Raw genomic sequence first — 11,206 nt, forward strand, 5'->3', positions numbered from 1 at the left:
TGAGCCAGTTATCACAAATTTCCCTCCTAGTCTAAGGTCTCTATAAATAATACATTGTGCTGTACGGCGTTATGCGAATTTGTCTTTCTCTTCTCTTGTGAGTGGGCGACCTTTTGACGATATTCCCCTGTGGCTAGTCGTACAAGGTATGGCACTCTAACGTTATTGTGTTCTCATGGTCTCTAAATCGTTGTGTTTGCATATTCAAAAAGCACTTACCATTGTGCGTAAGCTGTCTATGAACTTGATAAAGATCTCATGCTGCAATCCCTTTAAACCTAGTTTGTAAATTCTTTTTTTTTTCTTCAGAAAATAAGCAGCGAAATTTGGCCAACATTTTAAAAATGATTTTCTGAAAATAGAATTCAAATTATATTTTTCGTGCTGTAGCATGCAAAAATGCCAGATTCCTTTGGTTTCTTTTTGCCGTTTCCGGCAATTTGATCACGAGACTTTCAAGTTTGTAATTCTCATTCAAGGTTAGTTACCGAAATGGCGCAGTCTATTTCCTACGGGGTTCCAAACCGAAGATATCGAGGATTGTAATTACTTTAGTCGGGAAAATGGCGAGTACGTGGCGATGCTATCCCGGCCTTGTTGTGCTTGATGTACAGTGATGTAATGCAGAAATAATGACGTGGCGGGAAGTACAATCCAGGAGGTGTTATTTGACGTACGATCACCCCGCAGCCTGAGCTAGAGAGGTCCCGACAGTGATTAAACGCCCTGGGAACGAGGGATATGTGTGTGTGGGCATTAGTCATTCCCGGAGAACGAGATGGCAATGACTGCTAACGGTCCTAACGGCTTGGCTTCGCGGCCGGGTGATTTTGTACCGCTTGGACGTTACGTACATTTCTGCACAGTACAAAACATCATTTCCACGTAAAATCCACTACAGATGATTGTAGCTGTGATATGAAGGTAGGCTTCTTTCTCTACGCATTATGATAAAACAATGTCAGTGGTGGCTTCTAGTTTTAACGTTACTCGGTAGCTATGGCTGTACGTGTAGACTCAATAGCTTGTATGATATTTCAGAGAGGAATATCGGCATTAGAGACGTGTATTGTATAGATGTTCTGAAGAAAGGAGACATTTTTTTCAGATTTAAAGAAGCAGTTTGTTGTATTTTGAGCAGAAATTTCACATTTTGTTTTAAATCTGGTCTCTATCGGCTACGTATTTCTCACTATAACGCTTTGAATTTATTATAAATATTTTGGCATCCAACTTAACCTACGGTATAAGTTAATAGATATTTGACATTTAATGACCTTTTCTTATGACATCTTGACACGTCACTTAGTTTGCTAATAGCTCATTGTCACGCTACCATTTGCATAGATCGTGTTACAGATTAGGCGTAACGCTAGTTCACCTTTATCCGTGGGGTAACCTTTATCCGTTGTTAAAAAAAAACAGGCTATTTAGGGATATCAACTCGACGGAGGATGGTTTAAAATTGCAGTATTTTCAAAATATTGCAGTTTGACACCACCGTCTGTTGACTCGATATCCCGTGATACCCTGTTGTTAAAACGACGGGTATAGGTTACCCCGCGCATAAAGGTGATCTAGCGTTACATATTCTATTCTATTCTATTCCATTCTATTCTATTCTATTCCATTCTATTCCATTCCATTCCATTCTATTCCATTCTATTCTATTCTATTCTATTCTATTCTATTCTATTCTATTCTATTCTATTCTGTTCTATTCCATTCCATTCTATTCTGTTCTATTCCATTCTATTCTATTTTATTCTGTTCTATTTTATTCTATTCTATTCGAGAGAGGAAACGATCCGAGGCAATTTGGACAGAATATACATGCACTTTCTTTATCAACGTTACAGTATATGGCAGCAAGCATATAACGTAGAGAACGAATGTCCACTATGTGGGTTAAAATGGCAGAGATTAATGGTTACAGGGCCATGCATGTATAGATATCTAAGTCCGTCTGCTCTATTTGCTCTATCTCAAGTGCCGTTTGACGTTAAACAAGCCACTCTATTTTACTGATACAAAGCCAAGATTACACATCCATGGAAACGTTGGTCAATATTCTGAGTGATGTATTTAATCGTTAGATGCATTTTGTACACAAAAATGTGCTGTTAAACAATAATTTTGTAGCAAGGGATTTTACCCAAGACCTGAACCGGCTTCTACTGGTCCTCTGGGAAGAACGGCCAATGGCCGACAGGGCATTACCTGTATAAAAAAAGGTTTCATTCATTCTTAGAACGTAACCTTACCGTAACGTAATCTAAAAGCCCAAGCTATATGTAATCCTCCGTCATTACTGATTCCAGAGCTACTATGTTGATATTTTACATTCTATGCTTTACTAACAGTAGGTCTGTTATCAGGGGTTTTCTGCACAGACTCCACTCATTGTGGCATTGAGTAGGTGATAAGTGGAAGGGAGCGACGAATGGAATGTTCTATTGAATACATGTACATTGGTTAGCCCTATTCTCCAAGCAGACGTGTCAGCTAGACGAAAAAAAGAGAAGAATTTGGCCAAATAGAGACAAATACGTTGCCATGATTTAAGTCTTTTGCAGTTTATCAGTTGGTCAGTTCACTCCAAGGCCAATTAGTTCCTACTAGACTTTATTCCTAAAATGGCCAAATATTACTATTCGGCCAGGCGGAAGTCTGGTTAAGACTAGCCTAGATAGCAGGCTTCGTGGCAGGGCTCTTTTGAGGGCTTAGCTTCTGCTGCTTTCTGAATGCTATCGGGATTCATAGTACGTCTGTCATACCGATTTAGCCATAGGAAAACGGATACACAGGCAGTAAACGATTATTCTTTCATTCCTTTACCCTCCTTCCTCACCTCATTCATTCATTCACCCTGTCAGCCATCCATTGATTAATCCATTCGTCTGTTCATTCGTTCGTTCGTCCGGATCCATTCATTCTAGACAGCACTTGATAGATCCGAGAAAAGGGTCAGTGACTCACGACGCCTGATGTGTTGGCTATACTTATCTATGAACGATGGTGTCCTGGAGGGTCTTACTGGTCATGTGTATACATGGCTGATATCTTTGATTTTTTTTATTCGTTGGTATAATACAGAAAACTGTGCTGTCGATATCGTCAAAATATGACGAAACAAAGAAATATACATGTAGGATAGTGATGCATACAGAAAAGGCGCAACATTGCAACGACATGGCATTTACAATTAGAAGTGTTATTTTTCGACGTAATTATGTATTCATTTCATGACGCTTGCCAATGCATCGAACATCTGAAACCAATTAATTTTACCCTGAGCCATTCATTCCCATGCATATCTACGATGCATTTGCAAAACAAATTATACGTTGCTCTCAACGCTTAATGACGTCACAGACATGAACGTGCTTCTGGGAACGACGAAGCGCAAAGCACTCTGGGACGAATGAAAAGAGAAAAGGGAAGAAAAATTGGCCTTCATCTACCCATAGAACGTCTGAAACATATTGACCTAAGATATCTTTCAGAGCAACCAATAACATTTATAGCATTTGTTTTAAGTTTAATAGCCACATCAAAGCAACTTAATAGTATGCATCGTTTGAAGTGTTTTTGATATCAGCCAGAGGTTTCCCAAGGCGGAAAGAAACATGTTTTAGCAATCATTCTCCAAGGAAAAGTCCAACTCAATAACCAAGACCACTGCGTTCTTAATGGATCAGTCTGGATTACTGCACTCTTATGATAAGATTCGGTGAAGACTTGATGTTAAAATATACCATGTCATTTTTTTACGTTGCTAAGTTGCCATCATCGTGAAACAAATTTTCTTTAGTTTGTCTTTCAACCTCCATGACTGTTTCGTCAGGCTAGAAAAAAGTTGTTTGTGAGAAAAAGCAGACGCCTTATTTTCTTGAAATGGGGTCATGAAGATAGTCTTATCTCTGGGTTCTGGTATATCTGTTGGTTTATCCACGGAAGGCGGACTGTGTAGGGACTATTTTAGAGATAATCAGCTAGAGCGTGGGGAAAATATAAAAAAGTTGCCAGGTGCCCTTTTGACTTGTTTCCTAATTCTGTTGCAATAAGCCTATGTTGTTGCCCCTAAATTTGTAAGTAATACATTTTCAAGACAAAATCCATCCATTTTGCAGTGCTTGAGCCAATTCCTTTACCACTGCCTTCAAAGAAGTTGACCAGACCTTAGCGTTATGTACTCCGATACTTTACTCTCACTTTGAGAATGTTCATTCAATAAGCCTTCGGGCATGACATTGTAAAGAAATATATCATTATTATGTTTCCGGCCTTACAATGTAGCTCGTAGTCTGTGGCTTCTCATCCAGTCATTATCAATCACACCATTAGAAAAGGAATTGGCAAAAAATTAGTAGACTTCACACAAAACTGGAAAAGAGATCAATCATTGTACAGTTTGTCCACTGTGGCGTTCCTGATTAAGGACCAGGGAAAGCCCATCACAAATTCTCATGTTTTTCAAGTAATAAAAACCTTTGTCAATTTGTTATCAATCTTAACATGCTCTAACAGTGCATTCGCCGTAACATTGGGTAAATGCCGAGGAATACAATATAAGGAATCATTGTACCAAAAACACATATCTCCACCAAACAACCGTATTACGGCCGACTCTGGCGCTAGTAAAACATGCTGTTATGACATTTTAATATACAGCTATGACGCGCATCGTACACCATAATAACCCTTTATGGACTCGTCGTTCTCCGAGGCCCATTATCACATAAGTCCCACGGCTAATGTACGTTCGGTATTACTTCTTCCAAGGCCATGTTGATTTGAGTATATGGATGACGTCCACGGGCATCAATTTTTTTCGGCCGTTTTCAAAAATAAAAAATAAAAGTTTTCAACCATACTTCTAATCATACTAAGAAGCTGTAAAAGGAGCAAATATATGCTGTAGATAAAAATGGTATACTGTAAATGCATTTAAGTTCGTGGGGATTTAATTTCGCTTTAGCGGTAAAAAGGACTTTTCGTGGTGGTTTTAATTTCGCGGTAACACCATAGACTACAGTCTAATACCATAATAGACAAATGTTCGCTGTGGTTTTAAGTTCGCGGTGAAGTGGTCACGTGCACCGCGAAAACCGCGAACATTAATCCACCGCGAACATTTCTGCATTTGCAGTATTTGTAGGAAAACATATACTAAGTCAGCGTCAATTCCAAGCTCGAAGAAGAAGACGTGAAAACAAAAAGTAAATAATTTATTGTATTGTATTCAATAATCTGTATTTGGTCATTTGTTCGACCTTCCTGACCACATAGATTTCACAATGAAGGCAATATTTTTTGCCAAACGCTCGCATCAGTTTTGGGGTCCCAAGGGATGGCATCCATATAACCAAATCAACGTGGCCTAAGGCTTACTCCATCCTTGACTTTATACAGCAACATAGCCAATACATCAGTACACTGCCTGCCAAACTGTCACTGATACGGGCTTTAATGTAGTTGGAGAAATATCACCCCACACCAACGAGACACAGAGCAAATCTAGATGTAGTACATGGCTATATTTCATGCTAATTAGACTGCCATATTCATACACCGAATGCAGCGAGAGGTTAATTTGAACTTAATGTTAGAATACGTTGATGATGAAACTTTTAAACTCTCAATATGTAATAGAATTGACGAATAATAACGGTAGTTGATATGTAGTATTAATCTTTCATAAAATATCTATGGTCGAAATGGTGTGAAATGATAAAAACTCCTCGGAGATTAAAAAAATGCATTATCATACCAACATATCTATCCAAATCAAACACTTTTACCCCCTATATATAATTTCTTGTTGGTCTCGTCCATGCCTTTAATGATAGACAGACTGTATAACATATGTTACATTTGTTTATTCTCAAGAATCTAAAAGGCAGTATCTGTACAGTAACTACTCTCCAAGCTTGGACGGATGTCTATCAGAAACTGGAGACCAACCAGAATCAATACTCCACTGTATTCTATCCCTCTAGATTGTAACTGGACGCCCCCTCAATTTATTTTCTGCTACAGGCGTTGCCTCTATATGTAGCCCTAAGAAAGATACTAAATTACAACCGTAAAGCCCATAGGACGGCATTTGTTACCAGAAGTAGAAGACGTTGATCCTATTATGGCTATACGGTGATTTAAAACTGATTGAGTCATCAATATTTGTCGTAGAATGCGTTTAAGAATCCCCTTTCGGAGGACAATGTGTTGAAGATTATTATTATTTTCGTGATGCATCGCAGTGGTAGTTTTATCAGGCATTTGCTGTATAGCGTAGAGAATGGTAGTGTTAGACTATATATGAATAGTGGGCTGTTACTGTTAATGACAGTCATCTGGTGTCAAGGACTTGTAATTTAGAAGCAGATATCGGCTGGGTGTATCGTAATGTTTTCTGACTGATGGATTTCTTTGGCAGCTGAACTGGCCATTGGCAAGCAGTTGGGAAGCATTACAACCTCCTACAGCAACGTTTTCTTGGATATTGGCTGTAGCTATGAGAGAAGCTTGATAACTCTTGAAATTATATGTGAGGATGTGTTCTTACTACCATAGACAAAATATGTGCATATTATAGCACATCTAACGGAAATGCAAGTTACAATGTTTCACTTGGTTACATTTTAATTGTCATTAATTGTCGTTCTACATTTAAGTTCAAGCTCCAGGTTTACACCCAAGATGTTAAATGTTGGCCAGATATCAAAAACACATTCTTCGGCCCTCCCTACCAAAAAACTGGACAATTATGATCATTATTTGCCCAGGAAGAAAAGTGTATAAAAAAAAAGGCAATATTTAGATCGATGCACGATGCACTACACTGCGCAACTCAAATGGCGGTCCCTCCCCTACAGGTGGTATGTCACTGCACTTGGGGCACCGGTGCGGCACTGTGTTGTTTATGTAAAATGTGGTCATAAAGATGTACATGTAAATGTCGTAATGTATGTAAATGTTGTTACTTTTCATTAAAGCTTTAAGAAAAGGTGCGGCACTGTGGGTTTCGTTCACTACGGCACTGTTGTGCTATTTTCGCCCATTTTCTATACTTAAGATATTGCGTAATACGTAAAATACGCAAAACGTCATAAAATCTGCTCTTTATTTCTGATATTCGTTGAGTATCTTTCAAACCCAGCCGCACGGTGCCACACTGGTACCCCAAACTTAGGTGCAGTGAGATACCACCTTACCCCTCCTCGATCGAGAACAATTCAAGGTCAGTGGCATTTACGTACGGTTGGGAACTGTTCACTTGTGTCCTACTTAGCAAAATTTACGAAATTTGGAGGGATATCATGCCTTCTCTCGCAAACCCAAAGAACGCAGTGCGAGCGTAAAACTATGTAATTTTCCCCAAGAAAGCTTGTTAAGTCCTCAGAAAAATGGCACTTGACAGCTTTTTTGTGTTGATAAGAGGCTGAAATACTATATGTCATTTGTCATGTCTCACACTACAGATTTCCTGAAGGTGATTCCAACATGGCGGCGGTTCTATTCGTGTTGCTGCCGTCCCTGCTGTTCACCCATGTGGCCGCTAGGTGTCCCGTGGGCTGCAGCTGCCAATACGTCACCGGTACCGTGGACTGCCGGGGTGCGCACCTCAGTCAAATCCCGGCCAATCTTTCTGTCACTACGGAATATCTCGACTTTACCAACAACTCTATATCAAACGTTTCTAGGGGAGCTTTAGACGCGCTGCAAGGCTTACAGTACCTGATGCTAGACAGAAATGACATCGCCTACATCGAATGGGACTCCTTTAGAGCTTTGACCAGACTATCCGAGTTACATCTTGATCATAACAGTCTCACAGATGCAAGAAAAGAGATGTTTTCCGGCCTCGGTAGGCTCTCTCTATTGAGTCTGTCCTCTAACGAGTTAGAAACCTTCACATTTCTGTACGCGAAGGATCTCGATTACCTGAAGATTCTTAAACTAGATAGAAACAAGATAGCGAGGATCCCGGCCGGGGCCTTTAACGGGTTGATCAACTTGCGATACCTTCATTTGGAGTTCAACCAGGTGACTTACCTGGAAGCGTGGACGTTTGCTGGGCTGTGGAGTCTGGAGTTGCTGTATCTGAACGGCAACCGTATCTCTCACACCTCCTATCAAGCGTTCGCTGAACTGCAGAGCATTCGCGCTCTTTACCTCGACGCTAACAACCTGGAGAACATATCCTTCGAAGTGTTCAAGAACGTCAAGACCGTGCACTTGGCATTACACTTGTCCCACAATCCCTGGCACTGCGACTGCGACCTACAGCGAACATTCAGCAAGATCTACCAAGTAACAAGACTCTCTATAGCGGACTATTCGAACATCACTTGCCACAATCCGACAGAACTTCGTGACGTTCCCATGGGGTCTGTTCGCCTGTGCATCGCCGAACTGGTGACGATATTGATCATCACCGCGACGGTCATACTCGCCACCATCGCCGCCATCTTCCGGGCCGCAAACAGCAGGAAAAGGAAGCTGATGCGCACGCGCCATTGCCACGTCAGAGATTACTAGCCTAAGGACTAACTAAATAAGCCCGTTCACATTTCCGAGTACGCATGCTTGGTGAAAGGAATTTTGGATAATGTGTCAAAGGTAATGGCCCCTGAGACATAAACAAAACAAGTCTGGACACTGTTATGAAATTTGAGACGATGGTCGAGACGAAAACTGCTTACAAGTCAGGGGCCTTCACCTTGACACATTACCCACAATTCCTGTCGCTGCACATGCGTACTCGGAATGTTTAGGCACTTTTCTGAACTTTGGGATGTGTGACGTCAGAGTGGGTCAAAGGTTCCCAGAAGTCGATATCTACCACCGTCCTAGCCTTTGTTATTTAGAGTTTCATGCGACATTTGCGGAGCGAATGTTTGAAAACCAGGACAGATATCGCACGAGTATATAAACTTATAAAGCTCACTTAGATGGAGGACAAGTGCATTTTTACCTTCCAGAACTAAAAGATGTACACGTCTTGTAAACGTCTGTAAACTCAATCGGTATCTGTTTTTTTTTAATGTGCGTACTTCACACTGTATCGTTTTGTCTAATATTGCAGAAACTACGACCGTCTAACTTGCTCGTTGATCTTTATTCTGTACATACTATCTTGATCATATGGTAGAATTTGATATATATGGTAATGTATTCGAATGGTAGGAGTTGCATGTTTCGTATGCATTCGGCCCAGACCAATTTGAAATGTCAAAAGATACAATCAACTGTAAAAGGTTGTATCGCATCCGTCCCCACTATCAGCCGATCTGCTATGACGGTTGCTAGGTAATCATGACATCATAGATCATGTAGTACGATAGTTCGTACGGTTGGTGACCTTTAATCAACAACACTCTCAAAGGATATGCTGATTCCATTTGGGACCGGCAACACGGTGTAGTGTGTTGAACTTTGATATTATGAACAATAAGACATCTACCAGACGATATTATCAACTGAATCTCTGCATTTTGTTTTAATACAGCACTATGTAACGAATGGCGTTGAATACCAATTCACATACGGTGCCTCTGATTGGATACGTCTGTTCGAATAAAGTCTTAAATGTTTTCCTAAGCCAATCAACATGTGAGACACTTTCCGTATCTATGTTGTCAGTCAATACTCTACAATAGTTTTAGCTTTTGCACGAAATGAAGTTTATTTCATCATTCAGATGATCTACCGACAGACATGAAGCCAACAAAATCTTTCGGGGAGAGCTTTTTCCTCGTCTTGCTGTTCTGTGTGTGCATCGGGAAAGGTATGAATGTGCAAAATACGCCGTTAAGGGCTTGCAATGGTATGGTTTAGGTAGCTATAGCTATCGAGATCATTTTTTGCTAATCTTGTTTTGTATGCCTTTTTCGAATGTTGTACTTATCCTAAAATAGCGTGAAGCTCTGATATTTCTTATAACTTTTAGAACGCTGGAGCCAAACAAAAGTGCTTTGCGGTGTTGATTGTACCGGTATACCATACTCATATATTACGCATATCATTATGAGATAAAATGGCACAACATAGTAAGAAATGATATCTATTCTGCTCCCGTGTACTCATACAATGATCAATGGTGGTGCTATTCAGTTGAAAATTTGATTAAGTCCCGACCCTTTTCCTCTTATGAGGTAAATGATAGTCGTATCCTGCTACAGAATGTAGAGAACGATGAATTATGTTACCTCCGTGAAGGAGGTTTGCCTCCTTTGGGGCTATACACTATTGTTTTTGTCCGGTTTCCGTGTTTCCAGCTTTGAGGCCTACGTCACTTTTCCTACCAGGAGCCCGGCCGGGTTGTTTGTTGAAACTAAGAAAATAAGGTTTATGCCAATAGATATGCACAAAGCATGCATTTGAATTATTTTTTGGGTCTCTTTTGTGTTTTTATTGTCTTTTATATCGTACGTGTTGTTCCCCAAAACTACCCGGTCATATATGACGTTTGCCTAACTCAAGGTCCATTTGAATACTTTCTTATATTTATGGACGTGTATAGGCGTGGCGCTGTGGTGCTATGTTTGCCAGCATGCTGTTGAATTATTTTTCTGGTCTCTTTTGTGATTTTTTTGTCTTTACAGCGTACTGCTCGTTCCCCAAAACTGCCCAGTCAGTCCCCTTTGTGGAAATATGACGTTAGCCTAACTCAAGATCCCTTTGACGCATTTTCATATCTATGGAAATACTGTATAGGCGAGGCGCTGTGGTGCTATGTGTGCCAGCAAACCAACGATCCGTACTGTCTGTACAACCCGAGTAGATACGGGGCTTACTGGTGCACAGACGTGCAGGGACTGCGGTGCTTCACGTCATGGGAGAAAGACAAACGAGGTAACACTTCCTTAAAGTTCCGTCGATGAAGGTTACTAGTAGACAAATTACTAGTACCTAATTTGCAACAAATTCGTCTTAACTTGTCTCACCTTTGTTTCCTTTTGGACTACTAAAATTTGTCTTCAACCTGCTCTCCAAGAAGATCTCTTCAGTGATAAAAATAACGGATGATATCTGGTAAAAGATCTGACTCTGACCGTTTCCAAAATCATATCCAGTTGCTTGAGTAATTGCTGTTGGCGTTCCTTAATGTTTGTTTTGACTGTTAACAAATACAAGGGAATGGCTTCTAAAATTTTAGACCGTGTCAAAGAGTTTTCATCGGGTGTTTCACCCACTTTCC

At 40.3% G+C, this 11,206-nt stretch overlaps 1 protein-coding gene across 1 annotated transcript; it reads left to right on the forward strand.

The window, feature by feature from the left end:
• Positions 1 to 658: 658 nt before the first annotated feature.
• On the forward strand, positions 659 to 8,584 carry LOC118406153 (slit homolog 1 protein-like). The gene is made up of 2 exons (XM_035806036.1): positions 659 to 924; positions 7,485 to 8,584. The coding sequence occupies exon 2, from the start codon at positions 7,507 to 7,509 to the stop codon at positions 8,542 to 8,544; it is 1,038 nt and encodes a 345-aa protein (XP_035661929.1). The 5' UTR covers positions 659 to 924; positions 7,485 to 7,506; the 3' UTR covers positions 8,545 to 8,584.
• The last annotated feature ends 2,622 nt before the right edge of the window (positions 8,585 to 11,206 follow it).

Source organism: Branchiostoma floridae, chromosome 18 (assembly GCF_000003815.2).
Source record: "Branchiostoma floridae strain S238N-H82 chromosome 18, Bfl_VNyyK, whole genome shotgun sequence".
In the NCBI taxonomy this organism is placed as follows: Eukaryota; Metazoa; Chordata; class Leptocardii; order Amphioxiformes; family Branchiostomatidae; genus Branchiostoma; species Branchiostoma floridae.